The sequence below is a fragment of the Arvicola amphibius genome, chromosome 4 (assembly GCF_903992535.2).
Source record: "Arvicola amphibius chromosome 4, mArvAmp1.2, whole genome shotgun sequence".
Taxonomy (NCBI): domain Eukaryota; kingdom Metazoa; phylum Chordata; class Mammalia; order Rodentia; family Cricetidae; genus Arvicola; species Arvicola amphibius.
Window position 1 is genome coordinate 99,104,554 of NC_052050.1, and position 27,165 is coordinate 99,131,718.

A 27,165-nucleotide genomic window follows, 5' to 3' on the forward strand; every position below is an offset into this window, starting at 1 on the left:
CAGCAGCTGTTGCTTATTCATCAGCGGTCGCACAGGAACATACAGAGTCCACACTCCCGTGGATTTCCATCGCTGTGTGGATTCTTTCTTTTATGTTACTTTATTCCTTTTTAAAGGACTTTATTATTGCTAAACTATTCTTTTTCTATGACTACCTGTATACTTTTCTTCTCAAGTCTATGTACATTTTTAAACAAACTATAACCTGTTTAGAGGTTTCTTTTATCTAGATCTGTCTTTATCACATATCTGTAATCTTTTCTGTCTGCATGAGCTAAACTTTAACTGCTGCTCAGCTTAGCATATGGCGTGCTGGCTCTTTCCCCGTCAGTTCCCTGGGGGCCTAGCCTCATGGTGGAGGTACCGATGGGAGCCAAGTTTCTAGGTTCACACTGCCACCGAATAGCACAGCACCCACTAACAAGCTCTCTTAAAGTACTCAGTAGCAAGGCCTCTTAAAAGAGCTGCACCTCCGTTTTCCACTGCATTGAGTTTACCTGAGAGAAGGTGGTCACCAGGAAGTGGCATTTGACCCTCAGTTCCAAACTTTTCTTTTAACTTTCTCAGGCTTTATGTGGATGTATGTGGCCCTGGACATTGAGTGTCATTTGTAGGTGTCTTTTTTTTTTATCCCATCAACTATTGGCCAGTCTGCTCTTTTATTAAACCAATCAGAAGGCACCTTGGCAAAGACACACCTTCACAGTGTACAAAAAGATTATTCCACTAAAAAAAAAAGCTGCAGAGAAACCCTGTCTCAAAAAAACAAAAACAAAAAAAAAAAGATTATTCCATAACAGCTCATGCCATAAAGTTCATGTGGGGTCAGAGGGTACTCCCACCACCCTTACATGGGTTCCAGGGATCAGATTTGCATGGCAAGTGCTTTAACTTGCTGAATCATCTTGCTAGCCCAGTCCCATTAAACTTGTGGGGAGAAACTGAACAGAGCTGTTGAGGGGAGTATCACCGCTGGAATCATAGACTTCCAGGTTCTTCTGCTGGCTATCGAAGCTTGAGAACTGGATAGAGAGGAAGGTTCCCCTGAGTCTTGTAAATGACTTCACAAGAGGACTCCTTATAACCACTGCCATGATTACACTGTCCTGTCAGTCCTTCCTAGCACCAGCAGTGGGTTCCCTGGCATAGGATGTTGTACAACCTAGTTTCCCCCTCCCATGGAGCTAGCAGAGCCATGGGACCAGCTGCCTTGTCTGATGGCCTTCCTTTTGTACAGGAGTATGTTCCCTCCCATGCTTGGCATAGAAGGGATACTGGGTATTAGATATAGTAGGACACAGAAACCCTAGATTTAGGAGTGGCCATGTTAATGGTGGTTAGCATACCCATGGTGGGCACAATTCTATATCACTGTCTGTTCCAAAAACTGGAAAGGAGAAGATTTTAGAGCACTGGTTCCCAACCTTCCCAATGCTGTGACACTTAACACAGCTCCTCCTGTAGTGGTGACCCCCAGCCATAAAATTGTTTTCATTGCTATTTCATAACTGTGATTTTGAATTATGAATTGTAATGTAAATATTTTTGGAGATAGAGATTTGGCAAAGGGTTTGTGACTCCCAGGTTGAGAACCAATATTCTAGACGATGCTTCCCTCAGGAGTTCATGGTGTCTGGGAAGGGAACACCTAGCAGTAGCAGTAGCAGTAGTTGAGTCTGCACTGAGATGGGGGGACATACAGGGGAGAAAGGCTCTAGGTAAGTACAGAGTCCAGGAAGTTGGCATGCCAAGATGTGACAATCACATTTATATGGGTTCTCAGAAGGTAACAGGGTAAAGCCCCTCAGGAATGATGGCAATTGTTCAGAATCTATCAGAGGCCCAGCAAGCCACTAGGGCCTTAAAAGCCAGACTGACAGTCACACAACCCTTTGAGCAGGAAAACGATAGGCCACCAGGGCCAGCCTTAGGTTAGGCTGCCCATGGGATCTTAGCCCATACTTAGTGGGAAAGGCCAGACAGCTGAGAATATGTCCCTGTGCAAATCAACTGTATCCAGAGGCACTGAATGAATACAGACCCAAAGCTGGGCCGTGTCCTTGACTGCACCTGCCTAAGCCTGGCTCCTACGCGAGGCCCAGCTGTTTTCCTTTTTGTCATTTATTAGATTTTGTTGGGGGGGGGGTGTTTTGCTTTGTTTTTTGCTTGTAGTTTTGGTAGGGTTTAGGTTTTTTGTTTTTTGTTTTGTTTTGTTTTGATTTGATTTGATTTAGTTTGGTTGTTAGTTTTTTCGAGACAGGGTTTCTCTGGCTGTCCTGGAGCTCACTCTGTAGAACTCAGAGATCTACCTACCTCTGCTTCCCAAGTGCTGAGTTTTTTTGAGACAGTGTCTTTCTATGTAGCCGTTGTAGCCCTTTGCTGGCCTACTCATATATAGACTCATATGTAGACCAGACTGGCCTCAACTCACAGAGATCCCCTGCCTCTGCTCTTTAGTGCTAAGATTAAAGACATGTGTCATCAAGCTGTTTTCTTGAAGAAGTAAATAGTAAATTTTAGGCTTGTTAGAACCATATTGTTCCTGTCACAAAGAAACTCTACCCTTGCAGTCAGAAGCAGACATAACCAGTATGTAAGCAGATGGGGGTTGGGCCCAGTAAGACTCTGGCAGAGATGGGCTCGGCACCTGTCTTAGGGCTTCTGTTGCTGTGAAAAGACTCCATGGCCATGGCAACTCTAGTAAAGGAGAACATTTGATGGGATGGCTACAGTTTCAGAAGCTTAGTACATTTTCAGCATGGCAAGGCATAGCAGCATGCAGGCAGACATGGTGCTGAAGAGGTTACGGAGAGTTATACATCTTGCACAGGCAACAGGAAGTAGCCTATTTCACTGATCATGGCTTGAACACATATGAGACTTCAGAGCTTGCCCCTACAGTAACACACTTCCTCCAACAAGGCCGCACCTCCTAATAGCGCCACTCCCTTTGGGGGCCATTTTCTTTCAAACCAGCACAGTAACTTTTAAGGTATAAGTCCATCTGTGTGTCTCCTGTACTGGAAGCCATCACTGTTGTAATTTAAAAAGCGGCGCAAGAAAGATGCATGCAACAGAACTCATGTGGAGGGGTTTTTATTATGGAAAAGGGAACATAAAAAGGGGGAACGAGATGGGGGAGACCAGCCTTTGGGGACAGGAGCAGCAAAAGAAAAGAGAGAGCAGGGGGAGGGGGGCGAAGAGACAGAGAGACAGGCAGAGAAGGAGAGAGAGAGAAGGGGGAGGGAGAGAGGGAATGAGAGAGGGAGGGAGGGAGGGAGGAAGGGAAGAAGGAAGGGAAGGAAAGTGGGCAGAGAAGTAGTGAGTGTGCACAGTGGTTGCTCTTAGTGGCTGCACCTGAGGACATATCCTGTCAGGACCTCAAGGGCAGGCCAGTGCAGATGCCTGAATACTAACATTCTTCCCTTTTGTTTATTATAAAAAGGTGTGGAGTTATATGGGGTAGCAGGTGAGGACACTGCATTCTCAAGACTGCTTCCTGCTGACCAGGGGGGCGTCATCTTTGGGGACCTAGGAGAGCTGGGTGCTGGCCACGTGCTGGAGTGTCTGGTTGTTTCACTCCACTGTCCAGGCTCTGTGGAACCATCAGGCGCTGCTTGGACCTAGCAAAATGCTGTTTGAGTTGGATCCAAGCCGACTCCCTGGGGCTTAAAGCACCTGGTCCCTTTCCATCTCCACAGCATCACCCAGACATGTTTGATGGTCTTGGGCCTCCAGCTCTGTGGCCAGCAACTGGTAGTCCTGCAACAATAGGTGATTAGGAGTGGGTCTCCATCCCAGTGGAGTGAGGAGGTATAGACGATGGCACAGCTCCCATGAGTGAGGCAAGACCCAAGACTAGGAAGCAAGACCCAAGGGTCTGCAATTCCTGGTGTTCAGGAATTCAGAGAGAGCTGCTTTCGAGGAAGCACAGGCTGTTTTGTGTTTTTATCAAACTTACAGAGCAGGGGCCGAGGCCTCTGAGCCTAAGGAAGACACAGTCACCTGGTACCAGGACTTTGAGAAAAGGCGGAAGTCAAGGAGAGGACTATGTTTGAGAAAGGAAGCCTCACATCCAGGGGAATGGTCAGAGGCGGGTAGCCCCGCCAGAGACCCAATTGCCAATATTGAATGGAAGGCAAACAAGAAAGCAGATTTGTTCCAGGTGAAAGAGAGTGGATCTGTTGAGGGTGGAGCAGCTAGGTAGGGTCCCAGCGTGAAGTCATTACCTTTCAGTGGGCTCTGCCACTAAGTAAACATGCCACATGCAACAGAATTATGGTCAGGGCTCTATTGAGGGAGGGGAAGCGGAAAAGTGAAAGGGTGACGCCTCCTCCCATCTGTCAGGATCGCTGGCAGAATGGTGCAGAGGTCCTGTAAAATATCAGGGGATAGAGTGCCGGGAAGCAGATTTTTGGTAGGCTTATTCCCCATGAGTGAGGCAGAACAAGATCCAATGGCTTTTATCAAGGGAGGATCAAGCAAGAAAGACATGAGCTGCTTCAGAGAGTCATCACTCAAGGAGTGGGGGCCGTAGGGCAAAACCTGAAGGATCCAAGGGTCCAAGAAAGGCACAGGCACCCGGTGAGTTGTCTCGAGGTGGGGAAGGTGAGGGCTCTGAGCTTGAGAGAGCTGTGGTTGCCTGGTACTAGGACTTAATGAGGCCAAAAGGTGAGAAACCACACTCAAGAGACTAGTCCTCACTCACGGGAAATAGACAAAGGTGGGAGGAGGAGGGTTCACCACTCTTGCTAGTTTTGGATGGAGGGACTCAGCAGTCTGGAGAAACAAGGCTGTTTTGTGTGGACCAGGTTCCAGGATCCTGGCATGCCTCAAATTGCCTGTGAGCAGGCAAAGCGCCAGAAAGCCCTTTCTGGTCAGGGAACCAATGTTATAATTTAAAAACAGCACAAGATAGAAGGACGCCGTGTGACAGAACTCACGTTGAGGGGTTTTTTATTAGGGAAAAGGGAACATAGAAAGGGGGAAGGGCAAGGTGACTGACCTCTGGGGACAGGAGCAGCAGAAGAAGAAAGAGGAGAAAGGCAGGCAGAGAAACAGAGAGAGAGACAGAGAGAGAGAGAGAGAGAGAGAGAGAGAGAGAGAGAGAGAGAGAGAGGGGAGAGATGGGAAGTGGGCAGGGCCCTTTTAAAAGGGAATATAGTGAATGTGCACAGAAGGTACACTAAGGTGGCTGCAGCTGAGGATGTATCCTGTCAGGCCCCCAAGGGCAGAGCAGTACAAGATGCCTGAATACTAACAATTACAGGTTCCCATCTCACTCAAAGGTGGCCTGCATACTGCTGTTCCCTGGGAGAACTGTGTACAGTGTGTCTCTTCCTCCTAAGATCCCAGTGACAAAGGCATGAATGTACTGGGCTCACAAACAGAGCATGGGTGAAGGCTTACTGACAAGTGGGTAAGTGACCTCAAAGCAGCTGCACTGAAAGCCTTTATCCAGCATGGATGATGGCTTCCTCATAACCACACAGATGATCCCCCTTCACCTAGGCTTTTCACAACCTATATATTCTGTCCTGTCTTAAGAGTCCTGTGCCATAAGCAATTACGGCAGCATTGCATACAAATGGCTAGGAGGAATGGCCAGACTCACAGGCAAGGTCCAGTGGTCCTCCCCTGCCTTTTCCTTTTAGGTAGAAATTCAACAGTCTTTTGGTCAGGGGAGCCCCCTGCCTACTGAGCACCTCTATAGCACTCGCTGTTCTCCGCATTGTTTTCTCATCTTCTCCCCTTCACATCCTGCCCAAACCATTATTCACCTGTAAACTGTGGAAGGCAGATCTGGACTTTGTAAAATGCTAAATTCTAGCTCCTCTTAGGATCTAGACTAGCCCAGGCATCTTGGTGTTGTTTAGTAAACATTGGGTGGATATATAGATGGGTGCACTCACGTAGAGGAAGATGGGGAGGAGACAGACGGACGGTAGGAGGATGAATGGAATGATCGATGGATGTATAAAGGAGATGAGTGGATAAGGAGAGAAGGAGCCAGCAAAGCTGTAATACTACATTGTATGTCGCTTTCTATGTGCCAGACACTGTTCACTGGGTACTCGAGTAAGCCAAGCCCCTTGGACCATGGAGGCTCTATGGCCCACCATAGAGGCTCCAGAATTATGCATCATGATTAGTGCCCTAAGGTGCTGTTCCAAGAGCTGGAATAATATTCAGGAAAGCACTGTTGACCTGGAACTAGGGTTCAGGAAGGCTTCTCTGAGGAGAAGGGGAAAATCAAGGCAACATATGTCCCAGACAAGGCCCTGCATACAAGAAACCTATTGGCCTCCAGACTGCCTGGATCCCCAGTGGGTGAGAGCCTCACTGCCTATGTGATGCTCCTGCCACCACTTTGACTGATCAGAGAACACCCTTTGCCACCATTGTTGGCCTAAGGTAATTGTCACTCTTCTTCCGCTTCAGCCAAGAGCATGTGAGTATCTCCTGGACAGTTAAGTGCTGAGTCTTGTTGGAGCAAATGTTCCTGGGCTTAGCCTGACTAGAAGGACGAGATACTCGTGCCGTGTACAAGAAAATGAGCAGCAAAGCAGGGTAGGGAGTGAGAAGGGCACATCTGACTTGCTCACAGAGATGATGCAATAACAATCACCCACTCCAGGTTACATCAGAACTGGTTAAGTGAAAATACCCTAAATGGATTGTGGTGGAGAACGTTGTACCAGTTGGATATAGTAGCATGCACCAGTCATTCCAGAACTCAGGAAATGAGGTAGGAGAATTGCCAAAAGTTTGAAGCTAGCCTGGGCTACACAACAAATCTCTTTCTCCAAAAAGCATTGTGTCAAAAGTACCATTCCAACTAGTTGGGATGTCGTGAAACCACCACCAGGCAGCACACACACTCATCTGTGTCCCATTTAGGCCATATTTTCCTTAAAGACATCCAAATATGAAAAAAGAACTTGGAACCTGCTGCACATTCCAGAACAATCTGGAAACCTTGATGCAGTCCAGACTCACCTGGCACCCTTCCTCTTCTAAATTTGCCTTTTCCCGTTTCTTTTTTACTCTGAAGAAAAATCCTCTGTTCTTACTGGTAAATGCCTCCTGTTCCTTCTCTTTCCTGTAAGTCACGATGAGTTTGTATTTCATACCTTTCCAGAAGTCTGTTGATTGTGGTCTAACCTCAGAAGCATGGCTTCTGGGAAGGACATTAGCTCTACTTCTGTGAGCTTTAGTGAGACCTCAGAAGCACGCACCAAGCTGTGGATGTGGGACAGAAGATAGCAGCTGTGGTGCCTGCTCACTCCTGGGAAGCAGCTCTCAGGTGCTTAGACAGGGTGCCAGCAGCTCCGTCCAGTTCACACTGGTGACTTTTAAAAGATGACCCCAATGCCATGGAGGCAGTTGGGACTGGATATGTGGTAAAGGCCCAGGCCCAGAGCCTACAAGACACCACACCATGCTCCCAATGACAGTCTTCTGAGAAGTTCCTGTGGACCAGCTGGCAATGCTTATCTGCACAGTGATATATGACATGTATAACTTCAGGGATGTAGGGCTCATTTTTCTAAAGGGTTCGGGGGATTCAGTCCATCATGGTTAGGAGGGTGGCTCACCACATGACATCCAAGAAGCATAGAGAAATCATGCCTGGGCCAAGAAGATCACTTAGTGGGTAAAATTGCTACCAAGTTTGACAATCTAAGTTTGATCCTCAGAATTCACATGGTAGAAGAAAACTGATCCTTCAGTCGTGCTGTGATATGTGCACATGCATGTGTACATGTGTGCATTTAAACACATGCAAATACATAAGTGTAAATGTATATATGTATAGAGAGAATGCCTTTACTGCGGGCTCCCCATCCTTTTCATCTGTACTCCCAGCCTATAGGATAGAGAATGTAGATTCAGGGTACATATTCCCTAATACTTAGTTCAGAAACATCACAGATACCCCCAGAGTACATCTTACTAATCTCTTAGGTACTTCTCATTCCTAACAAGATGAATCATCATATGAATACCAAACACCAAGGCTCCCTCCACTACCCAATGTCAGCATCAGTGATAAGCTGAGACTCCCATGTCTGTCTGTTGCCCATCATGGCGCAGAGTATTCTGGGTGCAGCAAAGCTGTTCACCTTGAGGTCACAGGGTGTTGTCACAAGAGAGCTGGGGAAGAGGAAAGAGACGGGACCTACCCATCAAAGGCACATCTCACTTCCTCAGTCATTCCTCACCTCCTGCAGCCCACTCAGTTGTCAGTTCACCAATAGATTAATCCATTGTTAGGGTGAGAGCCTTGTTTCCTATGAAGGTCTGCCTCTGTCCATTGTTGCACTGCAGACCAAGCCTTCAATATACAAGTCTGAGGGAGATACTTGATATTCATGCCTTAGTCTCTAAAACCCTGCTGTGCTCGTTTCTGTCTATACTCAGCACTTGGCCTCCCCTGCAATGCTGTCCTCTCGCTAGGGGTGGCCATGAAAACACTGTTGTCTCCCAAGATATGGAACAGCTCCGATGCTGAGCACAGGGCTGGCAGCCTGTGTAGCTAGCAGTGGGCCTCCATATCTGACAGGTGATGTGCCCTGCACACAGGCCCCCAGGAGCCCCAGAAGAAGCCTCTGCTGCTCGCAGGAGGCAGGATGTACTTCTGTCCAAAGAAGTGCTCTGGCAATTATTTATTAATTGAGAAAGGGAAGAAAAAAATAATAGGGTTTCCTGGAAAGGGATAAAAGTTCAATATGATAAACTCCCGAAAAGCAATCAAAGGCCAGAGAGGGCAGAAAAATAAAGGACAGAGAGAGTAGGAGAGATGATGAATCAAAGTGGGGCATGTTAGCTGTCAGGGAAGGGGCTGTATTTCATAGCCATGGGTGCGGGGCGGCACTGCTGAGCCGCCAGTGAGAGCATGCCAGGGCTGCAGGGTGGGGACGCAGCTCACCCTACAGAGGTCACCAAGCTCTGAGATGAGCTGCCATGATAGGAACAGATGAACCAGTCAGCTATTTCATGTGACTTCAGGCCCCATCACCTTTATTTTTGTGCTTTAATGAATGAACACATAAAATTACCTATGAAATTGCAGCTACTGGCGGCTCTCTCCCAAGCGCCCATCACAAGAAAGGGTTGGCGACACTGCAGTTCACTTTCTATCCCTGCCTTCTCTGGTTTTCTTTTTCTCATTAATAACCTCTCTCTCTCTCCCTCTCTCTCTCTCTCTCTCTCTCTCTCTCTCTCTCTCTCTCTCTCTCTCTCTCTCTCTCTCCCTCTCTCTCTCTCTCTCTTCTTCCCTCCCTCCCTCCCTCTCCCTCTCTCTTCCTTCCCCCTCTATCTCTATCTCTCTATCTATTTATCTATCTATCATCTATCTATCTCGTGTGTGTGTTGCCCATGAGGTTTTTAAAAGTATTAAAACAGAGGCTGGGGAGATGGTTTTGTGGGTAAAGAACTTGTTGTGCAACCATGAGGACCTGAGTTCAAATCCCTAGCACCGGTGTAAAAAGCTAGCATGGTGGCACACAAAACCTTAGCATTGGAAACAGCAGGAGTGGTAGTGTAGACAAGAGGATCCCTAGAACTCACTGGCCAGCCATCAGTAAGAAATCCTGTCTCAGAAAATGAGACACAGAATGTAGAGGAAGATACCCAGCATCAACCTTTGTCATACATACATGTATACATATCAGTAACACACAAATACATATGCTTTACGCACACGCGCACACACACACACACACACACACACACACACACACAGATTAGTACATTAGAAAGAACACTGCAATCTTTGACTGTTCTCTCCAGTGGCTGCTCTAGCCCTCCGCACCCCTCGCTCATGGTTTAGCTGACCTCTCTATAGATCCTTCTCTCTGTAACTGCATTATGTATGAGCACCCACAACCCAGGGCCATAGGTCTGTCTCTGCAGTTCTGAAATCTTAATAGCTCTAAAAACCAAATGTTTTTTCTAACTCATTGGTGGCAAAACCAGCCCTGAACTATTTCTGAGCTGTCGGGAGGAATTGATAGCACTTGCTGTGAGTGCACATGCTTATTTCCTTTGGGAAGTTAATGTTTGGTTTCAACTGTCCAAAGCCCAGAAGTGGGCAAAACATAATTTGTATTGTATGCATTGCTTTTCTTTTTAATACCTAAAGATCATAACTTCCAGACATGTCTAGCCACACAGGCTCAGAGTAAGGAACCATGGACTGGTATTTCAGGCTGCCTTCATAGGTTTACATTACCGTCTGGTGTTCTGGTCCATCTTTGTAAGTTATGGAGTCACACTTCTGCATCACTTTCTACAGCTTGATTTCCTCAGACATTGCTATGAATTAGAAATCTGGGTTGTTGTTTACTATGGCTGTGTAGTATTTCATAGCGGATGATAGGTCTTTTTATCCAAGCATTTCAGTGACCCCAGGTTTTCACTGCCCAGGGCCACAGTGAGCACCATTGAGCACACTGATGTACTGAGTGTATGTATTCTCTCCAAGAAGCAGAACTCCTGGGGTAGAGTGGGATGGCAGAATCTTACTATGTAGCCTAGAACTCTTTATGTAGATTAGATCAGGCCAGCCTTGAACTCACAGAGATCTGCCTGCCCCTGACTGAAAATGCTGAAATTAAAGGTGTATGCCACCACACCCAGCACAAGCTGGATTTGACAGTGTTTAAACAGAGCTGTGGCTCTTGTGTTATGAAGTCTTCTCCTTAACTTCATCTTTAACAGTTGCCCAGCACCCTGTTGTCTTTGTTTCCTGAGGCGGCTGTAACAGAATATTCTGAACTAGGTGGCTTCAGCAACAGATGCATACTGTCTCATGGTTCTGAAGGCCAGAAGTCCGAGGTCAAAGAGTAGGTAGGATTGGCTCCTCCCTAGTGAGACTGGAAGAGAAACCTGCTGAGGGCCTCTCCCTGGCTTCTGGAGACTACTGGTGGCCCTTGGTGTCACCTGCCATCTGCTGTGGCACATGGGACTTCTCTCCCTGTGTGCTGGTGACACAGCTTTTCCCTGATATGACAGAATGCTATATGGAATCATACTAAGGAGGAAAGCTCTATCATGACTCCTGGTTTTAGGGGTCTCCATCCATAGTCACCTAGCTCCATTGCTTTCAGGTCTGTAATAAGGCAACAGCATTGTGGCAGAAGGACATGGTGGAAGACAGTAGCTCATCTCCTGTCAGCTACAAAGCAGGGACCAAGGACAAAGTGCTACTAGACCACACCCACAATGATCTACTTCCTTAAGCTAAGCTCTTCGTTTCCACCCAGGCCCTGCTAATGCCATCCGATCATGAATCCATCAATGGGCTCATCCATTGAAAGACCAAAGCTCTCAGTCTAGTCTCTCTGCACACTGTGTTAGGGACTGTGCCTACTAGACAGACATTTCAGAGGGAAGCCACTATAGTGACTATCACCGGGGCCAGATCTTTGCTTTTTAACAGATACAATTATACTGGATTCCTGCCCATCCCAAGGACTTCATCTTAGCCAGCTCCATCTGCAGAATGACCCTTTTTACAAATCAGATCCCATTCTGAGGCCCCAGAGGTCAGAACTTCAGCATGAGAATTTGGGAGGAGGCAGAGTTCAGTCCTAACCATCTAGATCAGCCAAAATGTACTGAGTCTCCTCACAGTGGTATCAGGGTGGTTTCTGCTGCTCAACAAGTCACATCACAATGATCCATGCGTCTAGGTACCCTACTAGGAGCCATTCCGTAGTGCTCAGTGGATGTGCCCTGCAGGGCCCACCTGAGTCTGGGTTCTCATTCACCCAGGTCTTCAAAGGGGCCACCAAAACAAGGCCCCTTCACATGCTTGTGCATGTTTGCCAGCCTGGGCCCAGGAGAGCCTTCTGTCATGCCTCATTTTTATTTTCCTTCTCTTTCCTGCCAAGAAAGAGAGTCCACAGGTTAATAGCAAACTAGAAGCCCTTGATGCGAATGTCTGTGTAGGGCATGTTCTCTTGCAGATGAAGAGACAAATAGAAATTTCAGAAATACAGAGGCCTTTGGACACCAGACATTAAATCCACCAGTGAAATCTCAGTCCTGGGGCAGTGCGCCAGGACTTTGAGAAAGCATTTTCTGATTTAGTTGAGGCTGAAGAAGCCCATGTCAGAGAAGGGCAGTAGAGAACAAGCTGCCAGGCTCTTTGAGGCAGGAACTCTCCAGAGCCCCTCAGATTCTGAAGAGCTTTTTAGAACAGGAGCTTTTCAGGCTGTATTCTAGGAGCTAAGATTGGAAAGCAGCCTAGGAAGACACAGCTCAATCAGAGGTGGAGGCCTAAAGAAGCCTGTCAGGGAGCCAGAGGTCTGTACATGGGAAACAAAGGCTGGGTGGGTGCTTGAGTCCTGGGTCAGGGAGGCAATGTTGGCCACACTTAGCACAGGGGGCTCAGTGGAGAGATAGGGCAGGATGCAAGGAAGGTAAATATAGCCCTCAGCAGGGGCAACACCACCCTCAAATGTAGTGCTGCAGTGGAAACCTTAGCCTGGACGTCTAGGACAAATCCCCTGAAGGGATAGAAGCCCAAGAAAAAGGAATACTGGTAACCAGCCACCCTGCCAGTCCAGGGCCAGGAGGAGCCTTCCTACCCTGCCCCTCCACTGCCCAGGAATGGGTTAGGTCTGTGTTCTCAGAGTTGCATCTTCAGGAGGAATGACCCAAGCCCAGCGTGGATGTTCCTGATGGCTGACCTGGGTCCCTAACATCTGCCAGCTCCTTCCCAGTTGTCTGGTAACTGAGCAGAGGACATTTTGTGGCTCCAGGTTCCTTTCTCTCAACCAAAGCATTTGTTTTCATGTAACATCCTGACATGACTTTTGCCTGGACAGGGCTGGGGATCTATGGGGGTCCCAGATAATGGAGCACCTGTCACCGTGACATCTCCAAGACCAACTGGTCTGCTGATGGCAGCTTCCCTCTGCCACTGCTCCTTGCGTAGAAGGGGGAAATGTCCATCCTGTCAATATTTGGGGCACTAATCACCTGTGTTCAGGCACCAGAGGTCAGGAAAAGGTCGAGACATTTCCAGGAATCCAAGACTCTAAAAATGTGGGCCTGACTGGAAAGGATTTCCAGAGAGGGGAATGAAAGAAAGAACCCCAAATCTCCACCCCCTTCCCAGCCCCTGGGCACTGGCCACTGCATCTTGAATTCTTGGGAAGGAATGAAGTCAGTGCACCCAGCTATGCAAGTCCCGGTTAATAATGAATGCGGAGGAAGGAGAGAGGATGTTCAATATTTAAACAGTGCAGAGCACTAGCTGCCTTGCCAGTTACTGCCCTCCGCATGCTTCCTGAATGGCTTCTGTAAATCTGAGCACTACCCCAGCTCCACTGCTGGCCTCTGCCACCAGCTTACGTGAGTAGGGCACAGTAGTCAGCAAGATTTCTGTTGCTTTTTGTGAAAGATGGGGATAAGGTCTGTGGTGTCCAGCCTGTGTGTTTAGGGCTCCTGTTCAGGCTGTGCGGATCCCTCACATTCCTTCTCTTGGTGCTGCCTATGTCTCATCTGTGTTGGGCTTTGGTGGCCTAACTGATGAGGAAGGCTTTACAGGGTAAAGTGGACCTGGTGTAAGAGCCATCTCAAGTCCATAAACTGACAATCTGCCTTCAAAGTTGCATGTAATGCAGAATTCTGTGAATCAATTCCTCTTTTCTTCTTGACACGTTATATCAAAGGCAAAAGCATCCTTTTGGGGGGAGGAGAAAAGAAAACATTTGGCCTGAGACATAATAAAATCATGCTTAAGGATGCAACAAACTTGAAGTCTCTTAGTTAAAGGAAATCAATACTTTTATGATGAAATATTAATCATCCTTTAAAAAATAAGTCAAAACTAGAGATGCACAAGAGCCAGAGTGATTTTAATGCCTCGGGCATTAGCTTGGCATTTGCGAGGAAGCACAGCAAGCAGAGCGCACTGGAGCCTCTCTGAGAAGCCCCTCCCGGCCTCATGAGCCACTTGTGGATTTCATTCAGAAGCACACATATCTCTCCTTGACATGCCAAAGTTACTTCCAAGCATTTCCAAACTGCTGATTTGAAGAAACGAGAAACGAGAGAGAGAGAGGAGTCTGCAGAGGTGTATATACATGTGTGCTGCTGACAGCAGGGATGAGGAGAGTAGAGAATTAGAGAAAGGTACTTGTCCACACACCTACCACCTGTCCCTCCCTCCTTTGGACCAACATTAATTATTCCAATAGTCCTTTTAGTAGGTGTTGAACCATGTTTGACTGTTTGAAACCAAGTCAAACTGGTTGAATTTTGAGTTTCATATGTTTAACCCTATTACCGACAACTCTGTCAGATATGCAGAACAGTCCTGAGTTGAAAGCAGTGAAGCTGGCATCTACACATCTGTGTCGAGATAGCAAGAACCCCATGTTCTCACTGGTGACTTTGATATAAATACTTAAGTCAAACTGGGCATGGTAGTGCACTCCTGTAATCCCAGCACTTGGGAAGCAAAGGCAAAAGAATCACTGTTAGTTTGGAGCTAACCTGTCTTTATAAAAAGAAAAAAATCCATTAGCCTTAGGCAATTAAAGTTACTTTAGGACAGCTGCCAAGTCTCTGTTGTCTAACGCCTCGGTCATATGGTGACAAAAGGAAGGTTTCACTCTTGTGTGGCTTTGCATTATCAAAAGATGTAAATCATTTCTCCTGCCACATACCTCTGCATCTAAGTCACTAGGTCTTACCTCACTGAAACCAAGTTCCAGTTCAGCAGTCAAAATGCAAGCACCTGGACTCTTAACCTACACTACTCTTCCTTCCTCTTCAGTCCCATGGGGTGGAACAACTTGATATTGATAAAAGAAAAAAAAACTTGCTCTCACGTGCTTTCGGGGCAAGCAAGTCCTCTATGGTCACATCACCCAGGAGCAGCCCAAGCCCTGGGAATGCTCCTCTTCCCCTGTGTCCTGTTTCTGTGTACCCGAATTTCTGCTTTTCTTGGGACTTTTCCCTTTGCAGATGACAGAAACTGACCATCTGACTGGTCACGTCTCGTGGGGCTGCAGAACAGAAGCTGACAAAGCCCTGTCCATTGAGCAGCTTCAAGCTTCTGAAGCATGGTCTGGGCTAGTGCCCATCTTGGTCTTTGCCTGACTCAGCGTACTGATCCCATCTAACGCCCAGCATGCAGATAGCATCTTTGATTTTTTCAGTAGTGAAGTGTAAGACAGCATTGCCCTCTGTGAATCTGGCCTGACCCCAGTCAGTTAGCGCACGTAAGAGAAGAGGCTTTGGTGACAAGGAAGGCACTGCAGGAACAATCACCCTGCTCTGTCAGCCCAGATGGAGAGGGACCCAGGCACATGGCTGTCTGCCCTGGAGGAGTAGTCAATACCACACCTTTTGCAGAAAGTTCATAATGAATTTCCCACCCCTTTATATGCTCAGGACAGGAGCATCCACATTATGAAACATACCCCACAAGCCTGCCCTGCTTCTGGCCTGGGAGGATAGAGCAGGGCTGATAAGAGACTTCTTAGCAAACCAGGTACTCCTGGCTCAGCACAGGCTCGGGGACATCCTTGTCAGGGAGGCCTTTAGCCAGTCTACCTGGGTTGGGAATCTCCTGTGCCTAGAGATGTCCCTAGCTATCTAACAGCCTCCCCTCTCCCTGCTCTTTCAGCCTTGTCCACTGCCTCAGAGCACAGGCAGCCAAGATGGCCGCTGGTGAGCTTTCTATTGCCTTGGCTGAGAGACTGTTGTGGAGCTCTGTGCTCTCTCATGTATACACGGTAATGCCATCCGAAGTGGGCAGGGGCTGGGAGAGGCAAATGCCCAGGCATCCTGGGGAGAAAGCCCATGCCCTGGTGCCCCTCATTTGAATAATCCAAAGGCAGAATAATCCACAGAGTGCCTCTCAATAACCAGCTCCCCGGGTCCACATGGCATCCAGCCTTCCATGACAGGTGGTCCCCCAACAACAAAAGGGACACCTAGCCCTTGGGTGTCTCCATGGGTGGTAGCCCACACAGCCAGGTCCTCACCTGACGGCAGGGTTGAGCTAGAACCAAATGTCACAGCGAGAAAGTAGGACACTGAAAACATTTTCTCTTTTCTGCAGGTTTTCACGCATAACCCTTAAAATCCAAGAGGATTTTTCCATGGATAAAGAGCTATAGGCTATCAGATTCTACAAGTTCCCAGATATTTTTGCATGTTATCCTTTTAAAACCAACCAGAAATAAAAGTCTTCAAGTGTTTGGAGGTCAGAGGTCACCTTTAACAGTTAGTCATGGAGTCGCCTGTGGCCAGGGCAGAAAACAGACAGCGGCTGCTGCTGGAGAGTGTCCCTCTCCTGGTTTACTTATCTGCCACCCTCCATTCCTGGTGCTGCTGGAGAGTGTCCCTCTCCTGGTTTACTTATCTGCCACCCCTCCATCCCTGGTGCAGGGCAGAGAGTTTTCTGGTAATGGACACAGGGAGCAAATCAAAAAGCGGTACTTGAGTGTGAAGACCCTAGGGTGATCCCAGAGTTCACAGCTCTGAAATACTGCATCTTTAGACCCACTAAAGAGAGGCAGGCAGTGTCGGCAAGGGCTATGACTGCCTGGGACCCAAGCCACAGGGTGCCCACATGTCAGTAGACCTGCATTTGTGTGGGTTTCTGAGGTGCTCTAGCCAAGTACCTAGGTCTCAAGTTGGTCCCTTACTTGTCAATTTTTGTTTGTGTATGTGGAAGGAAGAGTGAGTGCCACATGTATGTGTGTCCACAGAAGCCAAAAATGCTGGATCCCCTAGAGCTAGAGATATAGGTAGCTATGGCCTCTAGACCTAAGTGTGAGAACCAAACTCAGTTCTCTGGAGGACCATTACTCACTCTTAACAACTGTCTGTCTGTCTGTCTAACCTGTTTTGTTTTTGTTTTATTTGTTGTGTGACAGGAGATGGTATGTGTGTACATGTGTATGAGAGTGCATGCTAAGAAACCAGCAGGGAAAACACTGGGTGACCCACCGTATGTCCTTGAAACAGGCTGCCTCACTGAGATTGGAACAAGGCTGTCGCCAGCAAGTGATCATCCTGTCTCTGACCTCCACAGCAATGGGGATACAGGTACAAATGCGGCCACACCCAGCTCTTTATGTGGATGCTGAGGATTTGAACTCAGGTCCTCATGCTGTGATGTTATGCAGCAAACACTTTCACACATGAGCTACTCTCTAGCCCCTGTGGGCTTTTTAAAAATGTGTCTAGGTCTTTTTCCTGAATGTATGTCTGGTGTCCAGGAAGGCCAAAGGATAGTGTCAGAGCCCCTAGAACTTGAGTTACATGTTTTGTGAGCCATCATGTGAGTGCTGAAAATTAAATCTAGGTCTTTTGGAAAAGCAGGCAGCCAGTGTCCTTCAACCGTTCAGCCATCTTGTGCACTTTTTTAACAGTGTTGGTAGCATCTTTCTGAGGTGCTTTTCCTCAGTGACTCCTGCACGGTCCCCAGTCTCTCAACATCCACCTTATCTTACCTAAGAGTGAGCTCTGAAGACACGTGAGTGAGAAAGTTCCATGTCACCCAGACCTTGTAAGCAGCGTCAGCCTAGAGTCACAGCAGACCAGAGTCCTATCTCTACCCATGTCACCCAAGGGACTTGGCAGACAGCAGCCGAGGTGCAAGGGTAGAGTCAAGGAAAGAGCCAGCAAGGACCATGCCACACTGGCTGTCTTAACATTTTTGCAGGAGGTCATAGGACTGATTGATTTTTTTTTTTTTTTTTTTTTTTTTTTAGCTGTTTCCCAGCATCTCAGTATGTGGTGAGAAAATATGAATACTGCCTGGCCAGGAGCCTAAGCCATGGCCTCTGAGTGAATCTGCTAATGAAAGGCAAGCTCAGGAGCCTGTGGCCCTCAGCTCCCTATTCACAGTGAAGGCCCTGGGAGCTCTGTGCTTCCTCACCTGGAGCCTCATGAATAAGATGGCTGGCTGTAGGGAAGGCAGGTCTTAGAGTGAGCACCTCTGTCCCAGGCTGAGCTCTTCACCATGCTCCACACTCACATAACGCTCATCCCAGGAGCTGTTACAGGGCATCTCCACAGGTTATCTCAGGCTTATGATGGGGCTGATGACAGAGCTTGTGCCCAGACAAGGGGCAAGCTGGCTGGCTTTGCCCCCGCTTAGGTAGGCTACTCCTTGTTTTTCAAAAAGAACGTGAGGAATGGGGTAGCTCTAGCCTGGCATTCACAAAACCCTGCCTTCTGTCCCCACACCACTTAAGCCTGTCATGGTGGAGCATACATATAATCTCAAAACTCTGGGTAGAAGCAGGAGAATCAGAAGTTCAAGGCCACCCTGGGATTTATAGCAAGATACAGGCCACCCCAAGGGAGACCCTGTTTAAAAAAAAAAAAAAAAAAAAACAGGAGGGAGGGAGAGGAAAAAAAAATTGAGTCTTGATTTCCACGCTTAAAACTTTAGGCAGTGGGTAGTTTACATAAAAATCCAGATACCCATCTTCTTTTTAAGAATTGGAAATGTACACCACCCAAATCGGGCTGTGTTCTTAGATTGCGGGTCCCAGCCCCTGATATCTCCCAGGGCCCAGGTTGTCAAATTATGTTTTCCTGACAGAACAGAAGGGCTTCTTAGCCTCCAGATCTCTGTAGGGTCAGGGAAGGCTCTTGGCCCTTCCTGCCCCCTTCACTTGCTTTGTCAGCCAGCCTTGTAGGGTGTGTGATCTCTACACGTGGACCACAGAACAGTCTGGAAAGAAGCAGGGAAGCCCCTCTCTGGCAGGGCTCTGCACCAGCTGAGCACTTCCTTTTTCAGCTCTTGTAGAGACCAGCGTTCCACTGCTTAGAAAAGGAAGCTACCTTCTGAAGGCAAGCAGCTGAGTGTTCTCTGCTGCTGCTTTCAGGGCCGTGCTCAGGAAAGGTTCCAGGGATGTCTGCTGCTCGGTGATGGTGGGTCCCAGGAGTCCCACCATACTGTGGTTTTCCCCCAAGCTGGAACTCCTGGGAAGCTCAAGTTAAAAGCTGACATCAGCGTGCTGTGACAGAAGTCAACCTGCTGTCACTTTCACTTGGCCTAGTACCCACTGGTTTGTCGTAGGGCTTGTCTCTCCAGTGATGGGCTGGACCCATCTGGAAGCAGTGAGGCTCCGGTGGTCAGCAAGGTGTAGCCCATGTTGTGCAGAGTAAGGGACCCTTGGAGTGACTCCTGCGCACTTGCCCTTCTGAGAGGCCTGTGGAATCCCCTATGCAGAGTCAAGCCAGTTCCACAACTCCAAAAGGGCAAGTGCTGGGAGCCTGAACAGTGACATTTCAGTCAAGTGCACAGGTCTAGGTGGATCCCAGATACCAGTGGCCCTGCTTTCTTGTAAGATGAGAAAACCTCCAGCGCACCCACCCCAGCCCCCGGTGTCCCTATCTGAACACTGTGCAGTCTCTCATGACCCTCAGTTTTAGGTCTTAGCCCAATTTTAAAATCTCTGAGTTCTGGTATGAGCTCAGAGAAAAACTCAGTCCCTCCACTGGATTCTACCAAAACCTCCACTCCACCATGGGAAGAAGAGAATGTTTCCTGAAGATCTGAGTCCACAGGCAGGATCACCTGCCCCTCCTCTTTTCCTTCATCTCACCATGTCCAGACCCCTATGCTCCACCATTACCACCAGCCCTCTAGGCTCTGGGCAGTGTGACCAGGATTAACCAGGCATTCCCCATGTTGTCAGATAAGATTTGCTTCAGCTACATAGGAAGTGCTAGAAGAGAGGTTTATGTTGCCCCCAGGTAAAAGCATCATGGATATGGGTGAGGTCTCCATGAAGCATCAGGGACCCAAGCTCCTCCATGCTCAGTGTTCTTTCTTCCCTCGTATACAGTTCCCCTCATACAGAGTCCAGGATGACTGCTGGATTTCTGGCTATCACATCCGTGTTCCAGGAAGCAGAATAGAGGATGTACCCTCTTTCCTGTTGAAGAGGCTTCTTGGAAATCCCACATGCCACTTTGATGTCTGTCTCATGGCCACAACTCAGTCACATGGCTATGCCTAGTGGCCAGGTTCTGTAACTGCAGGTGAAAGGAGAAAATGAATAATAGGAAGTAACTAGCAATGTCAGAAACATATTCAGCACCTCCTGAGCCCAGAAAATGTCAGGTGCTAGCAGCCAAAGTGATGAAAGTCATTACAGAATATTGGGCATCTTAGCAGTCAAGTCTGTCGTGCACTGCCTGAATAGGACAGGTCATGGGTGCAGAGAGAGGACTTCTGCCCGACCTGGCAGCCAGCACACAAGCTCTGAAGTGCCAGGAAGGAACTTGTGCAGACAGAAAGGAGGCAAAAGAGAACTGGAGTTCATAAGAATGGCCCGGCAAATGCAGAGGACTGCAGGCTATCCTGAATTGCTGGACAGAGGACTGTAGGCTAGCCTGAATTGCTGGACAGAGGACTGTAGGCTAGCCTGGGCTGCTGAAGGAGAGGCTCTATTTCCACCCGATTGGTCTGTGATTCAGAGTGTCTCTGTGGGTTAAAACTCCCTGTGGACTTGTCTAGGAATCTACAAGTAGGGACAGAAATGAAATTGATCTGCCACAGCATAGTCAGGTCAGATCAGAAAGGAGAGGGCAGCTCTGTCACCACACTCTGGTTCTAGCTGTGTCAGGACAAGGCCCTGCAATGCTTGATCCTTATTGTACACTAGTACAATAAGCAAACACAGATGAGATATAAGGTAGAGAATGCCCTGTCAACCACCATCACTAGTCAGGTTCTGAAATCTCATGGCCCTGGTTATTAAAAGTGAGAGCTCAAAGCAGAAAAGGGAGGAAGGGACTCAAAGTGGGCAGATCTTGGGCTCAAACCTGGGATTCTGATTCCATGCACAGTATTCCCTGTTATTGAGCCTAAAATAGAAGGCTGACATTTTGGTGGTAATTTTATTCTTGACAAATGCCAGAGAGCTGTTCATTAGTTTACATTCCCAGAATCATGGCAGAATGGAGCAGAGGAAGACAGAAAGGCTCCAGGCACCCCACGCAGCTCAGGGATTCTGCAAAGCAAGGGGGTGTCTTACTGTTGGCATGGGTTCATCTTCTTGGCCCTGCTCTGTGAAAGTTTGTCCAGGTCCCAAGAACTCACAGGGAGTGAGCCCTGGGAGACCAGAGTGGCTCATAGTGAGTGGTACTTCTAGGTCTGAGTGTGCCCAGCTCCCAGGTAACTTACTTCTCCTCTACTCGCTTCTTTCCTGATTTGAAATAATATTCATAGGGCTGAGGATGTACATGCTCAGAACCTAGCTTGCTCAGAACCTTGGGTTTAATCTCAGCGCCACATAAACTGGACATGGTGTCACAGGCCTATAATCTCAGTGCTAAGGGAAGTAGAGACAGAAGGATCATAAGTGCACGGTATTTCAAGAGAGATCAAGGCCAGTCTGAGATACATGAGACCCTGTCTCAAAATAATAGTACTTAATGGTATGGAGTCTAGAAAATTCAGACAAGCACCCGAAAGACAGTGAAGCCCCACTCCAAACCCATCCACTCCTCTCACAGCCTCAGCCCTACAGCTGTTTTCTATGTTCTGGACAGGGATGAGGAAAACCTGGGGTTTTCTCAGTAGGAGTTTGTGAACATACTTTTGCTAACCTTCTCTTGCTTGCCACATCTTGAGTAGTTCCCTAGGCACTTAATCCTGCTTTCTGCCAGCATTTTTGCCAACAGTGGAGGCTTTCATTATTTGCCTGTGTCAGAATCCATTGACTTTACTCCAACACTAAACACATCCATGTCTTAACCATTCCCCATATTACACCCTTTCAGCAGCATGTGGTTCCCCCTCATACACGCACCCCCACCGCTGCCACCACCAGTGACTTCAGTTCCTAGGCCAGACTGGGTCCAAAGGCTTACAAGTCCCCACAGCCTTTGGTACACATCCGAGAGCTGTTCTTGAGACAGACACAGGGTGAGCCAAGCTTGTCATCAGTAGAGAAGACCCCAGGGAGCTTGTGTGCCTGTTAACCGTCCATGAGCTCTGGCATGTCTATGTGTTTGCAGCCCTTGTGTGTTGACACAGGCCCAGAAGGCCTCTGGCATCTCTGCTGTAGCTAGCTCATCCAGAACTGCCTTGCTGGGATGAAGCAAGAATTCTGAGGTCCAGGCCTCAGCCATAGCATTCATCTGCAGTTCTCCCCAGGTCTATACAATGGCCCAGTATGGGAAGTTGGCATGGAGTCCCTTGGAACTGCAGCATGCGGGAGAATAGAGAGGAAGGAGGGAAGACTTGAGCAGCAGCAGGAGAGGGGAATGTAAGCCTAGCACTTCTACTCAGTAGATCCTGCAAACTCTGACAGATGGGGTTGGGACCAGAAGCCTAATGACATGAGGTCAGTACCCAAGTCCTATATGACAGAAGGAAAGAGCCATCTTCTCCTCCGCAAGCATGCTGTGGCACACGCATGCCCACGCCTTAAATAAATAAATAAATAAATAAATAAATAAATAAATAAATAGACAGATAGATAGATGGATAGATAAATAAATAAATAAATAAATAAATAAATAAATAAATAAATAAATAGAAAAAATATTTTTAAATGGTAAGACCACAGACTGGGGATGTCCTTTTTCTGTCCAACTCTAATTACATGTAAATCTTATTACCAGTCTAAGATTTGATGCTGGCCCCAGATGAAAGAACTTTCTTTTGTCTTCTTGTCAAAAGTCCCAGAGTTCCCTGCATGCTGGACAAGTGCTCCGCCACTGAGCTCTGCCCTGCCCAGGAGAGGACATTAATCTCCTGCTTATTCCCTCATGAACCTCACTCCAGTAAGTCACAGTGACAGAAGACCCCCAAAGTCCCAGCTTTGTCATTTACTCATTCAGGAACACACAGACTCCGTCCCGACCCTTTTCCAGTGCTCAGCTTGTTTGTATGTGTGATAAATCGGCAGCTTGGGAAAAGCCACCTGACACTTTGATTTGTTACAGGGTAATTCATTTTCAAGGCGAGTAAACAGCTTGTAAGCGCAGGGGTTTACCATTGTAGGTGATTAAGAAGTAAGTAGCTATAAAGTTCACTGTGCGAAGCTATGGCTGATCGTCCCTGTGGAATTATACTGAGCAGTGTTGGGATCTGCCAGATATTCACTGAGTTTCCTCTGCTGGCCCCTCCTGCCACCATCTGTCAGACACCCAGTGAGGCTTCATAGGGTCTGGAGCCCAGTGGCACTACTGTTCTCTCTGTAACGGCCATCTGAGGTAGACAACAGATGAAGACAGGAAGCACTGCCTCCCAAAAACTCCCGCTGAGACGGCCCATCACACTCAGAGATCTGCTGCCCACCAGGCCCCACCCACCTGCCTTTGCTGTGATGCATGTCACCTGCTCCTAGATCCTGACTAGGGTATCAGTGATCTTGGTCATTTGAAAACAGTAGTTCTTCATGAACATTAGTACAAAAAGCTGCTCCTTGGCCAAGTGCAAGGTCCCAGTGAGTGTTCAGGGAAGGGGTGTGTAGAGCCAGGGGTCCTATCTGTAGATGAAGAGACGAAAGTGAGGAGGTGCAGTACCTTGCCTGAACCCCACCCCACCCCCACTGGGCCAGTAAGTTTCCCCAGGGGGCAGAACCTGTTCTACCCTTTGTACTGCATGGACTGAACACAGTACTCCCATAGAAGTATTTTATGCTTTTTAGTATACGTGGTCTCCATGACAATGACTTTATTCTGTGTAGCCAGGCTGCACATATACCAAGTTTGTCCCCCTAAGCCTTCACTTGAAGAGTCAGTTACTCTCTTGTTGCTGTGACAGCGGCTTCAGGAAGGGCGGTTTGGCTCCTGGTGTAAGGGGATAGCCCATCATGGTGGGGAAGGCCTGGTGAATGGTGGTGGCTGGTCGCACTGCATCCACAGTGAGGAAGCTGAGAGGTGAATGCTTGGACTCCTCTCGCTGTCTCCGCCAGCCCATGAGATGATGCTCCCATGTTCAGAGTGGTCTTCCTCCTCAGTTAAACCCCTGGGGACACTCTTACAGACAGCCCAGAGGGATTTCCATGGCAATTCCGAATCTAGTTAGGTTTGCCATCACTTATCAAAAGGCAGTGGCCAGCACCCATGTTCTGTGATAGTAAGGCTGGTCCTGGAGGAAGTGTCATGAGCTCGAGGGTACCCTTCCTGTTAGAGGACTCGTCCCTGACCCTGTCTTGCCTTACTGTAGCTTCTGACTCAGGGAGCAGATGAATACGGGCTGCAGGGCACCAGCTCCAGGGGCTGCAGCAGAGAGAGACCACTTGTCTTCATGGGCTCGTGGCTTGTTGAGGTATTTGTTCCTTGGGAGTTTTCTTATTTAGAGAATAAAACCAAGTGTTGCAGCCCTTTGGGAGGGCATGATGTAAGGGCTCAGAAGCCCCAGTCTGTGCAGAGAGAGGCAGGGGTGCAGTTCCTGGACTGGCCATCAAGACTAAACTTTGTCAAAACACACTACTTTTTGGGTTTGGGTTTTTGGTGGTGGTGGTGGTGGTGGTTTCTTTGTTGAGACAGGATCTTACTGTATTGACCAAACTGGTCTCAGATTCAGAGATCTACCTCAGGAGTGTTCAGTGTTAGGATTTAAAGGTGTGTTCCACCACACTCAGCATAAAGAACACTTTTCTTTAAAAAAAAAAAAATAAGATTTGCCAGACAGTAGTGACACACTCCTTTAATCTCATCACTCAGAAGGCAGAGGCAGGCAGATCTCCTACTTTGAGGCCAGCCTGGTCTAGAGAGAAAGTTGCAGGACAGCCAGGGCTACACAGAGAAATCCTGTCTCAAACAACAAGAACAATAATAATAATTTATTTTTATTTTATGTGTCTGAGTGTTTTGCCTGTATGAATGTATATATACCATGTGTGTGCCTGGTGCCCACAGAGGCCAGAAGAGGGCTTCAGCTCCCCTAGCACTGCAGTTACAACAGATCATGCTCTGAGCTGTCATGTGGGCTCTCTACAAGAGTGTTCATATCTGCTGGCTCATCTCTCTAGTTAATAAGAACACTTTTAATGGACATTTGCCATACATACTGCCTGTGCTGGGGCCTGCTGGGAAGTCTCACATCTTGCCTTCTCCCATGGTTGAGGCCATGAGTGTGAACAACCAGAAACAGACGGAGAGGCCACAGTAGCCACTTACCTGCTCCTGAGAAGTGGGTTTCACCATCCAAAGCTAAGTATCTCTAAAACTGGGAGCTAGGCCCCTCCCCATGTTGTGTGGCCACAAGCCACGGAGCCTCCACACCTATGAGTGGCTCTCAGGTGGGCTATTGATGACTCTCCTCTTTAGCAGAACCCTTATGACTCCTGAGTCTGCCCTACCAGGACTGCCAGGGCAGAGTGTGTTCTGGTAGGGGGATGACAGTCAGGTCTCTCCACTCTCCTTAGTGACTTCCCAGCTTGCTTTGGCAGAATGATGCCCAAAATTCAGCCATGAGGATGCTGGTCTCTCTGTGATACCTTTAACAGGAGCCCTGAAACCCTAAAGCATAGCCAGCCATTGCTATGGTTACAATAGACACCACGGCCCTGCCTTGGCCTGGTCAGTGGCAGCTGTTTCTGAAAGCAGCTTCACACTTGCCCAGATTAGCCCCTACCCTGAGAGATCAGTTCATTCTGGAAAATATGTCAAGATTCACAGGGGACAAGTCCAGTCCAGTTGTCTTAACATGGAGGAGAGGCAAAAGCTGACCTCATAGTGTCTCCAGTTCATCATGGGGGCGGCACCCCTTTGCGAAGCCTGCCAGCACTCTTCTAATTAATCATGTCGCATATTGTTGTCTTGCAGGCTTTGCTGTGGCCCAGTGCATAAACCAGCACAGCTCACCATCCCTGTCATCACCATCACCACCATCTGCCAGTGGGAGCCCCGGCGGCAGTGGGAGCACCAGCCACTGTGACTCAGGGGGCTCTTCCTCCACACCCTCGGCAACCCAGAGCCCAGCAGGTATTGGCCGTGGGACATGGGAGGCTCTGGGAGGCCCTTTGGGGACCCTGTAACCCCTCACCTCTACTATGACCTCTGACTCACAGCTCCTCTTCATGGTATCTGGAAGACACTGTCACTCAAGGGTGTTCTCTTTTGGTTGAGCAAGATGGCATCACCCACCAGCTGGAGTAGTGCCTGTTGGCTGGTCTGCTCTGTGGGGCTTTCATACCACAGAGTTTTAGGAGACGGCGCCAGTTCGGCCTAACCCAAGTGGCGTGTCATCACTTCTGTGTGTCTCACCAGGAGGTTTCTCAGGATGACTGGGGACCCTGGAGAAGGAAGAATCATGTCCTTGCTGATTGTGCCAACATACACATTTCTTTCTCAGTGTTTGGTATGGTCTAGGTGTCATACCAGAGGCATGCCTTGCCACTCTAAGGCAGTGCATCAGGGTAGAGCAGGATCACATGCTGTCCTTTAATATACACTGATCCAAAGGCCATAATGGGAGAGTCCATAAAGTGGAATCAGACCATAACGCCTCGGCCCCACCTACACCTGCCTCATCCTGGGTTGTTATTTTTATGAGCAGCTTGCACACATGTGTCTGTTCTGCATTAGGTCCCAGGAGACAGACATCAGGCTTGGTTCTTGATTAGCACGGGCCCAAATGCAGTCAAAAGGGCAAGGCTAAAATAGGTACAAGACCAGTGTCCCCAGCCAGGGCAGTACTTCACAGCCAGCAGCACTACCCCATGATCTACAGGGGACCCATGTCTCTAGCCTACACCCTCCATGCCCTTCTCTATGCCTCCAAAGACTGACAAGAGCCCTGCCCAGCACACCTCACAGGGCACCTGGCCCTCCTCTTTTTTAGTTACAGAGTGAGGAATCATGGGAAGAGCCATACCAGGTGAAGGCCACAGTGCCGTGCCCATCCCCTTGGGATCAGTGTTTTCCTGGGTATTGTACTTCCCAGCATCTGCCAGTGGGAGCCTACTTCTGTTTCCCAGGGCTTTCAGTTTTCATCTTCCCAGCAGAGGTTTAAGTCACCCTTGTACATAAGCCTGTAGCTCAGGGGATTCTAGCCCACCTGTGCTACCCCACAAGGTACTTTTCCCCAACTCTGTTGATGTCACAAGGCCCAGGCAGGAAGGTCACCCTCAGGTTCATCTAACTGGAACCTCTTCCAACTCCCTGTCTACTCTTCTCCCTGCCCTGGGCTAGGGGGAAGTAACT

At 48.3% G+C, this 27,165-nt stretch overlaps 1 protein-coding gene across 7 annotated transcripts in view; it reads left to right on the plus strand.

The window, feature by feature from the left end:
* Clec16a (C-type lectin domain containing 16A) overlaps window positions 1-27,165 on the plus strand; it is a 224,081-nt gene that overhangs the window by 185,262 nt on the left and 11,654 nt on the right. For all 7 annotated transcript variants that reach the window (XM_038325851.2, XM_038325854.2, XM_038325852.2 and 4 more), the window contains one exon: window positions 25,786-25,944. In XM_038325851.2, the coding sequence (XP_038181779.1) occupies window positions 25,786-25,944 (159 nt within the window). The remainder of the gene's footprint in view (window positions 1-25,785; window positions 25,945-27,165) is intronic.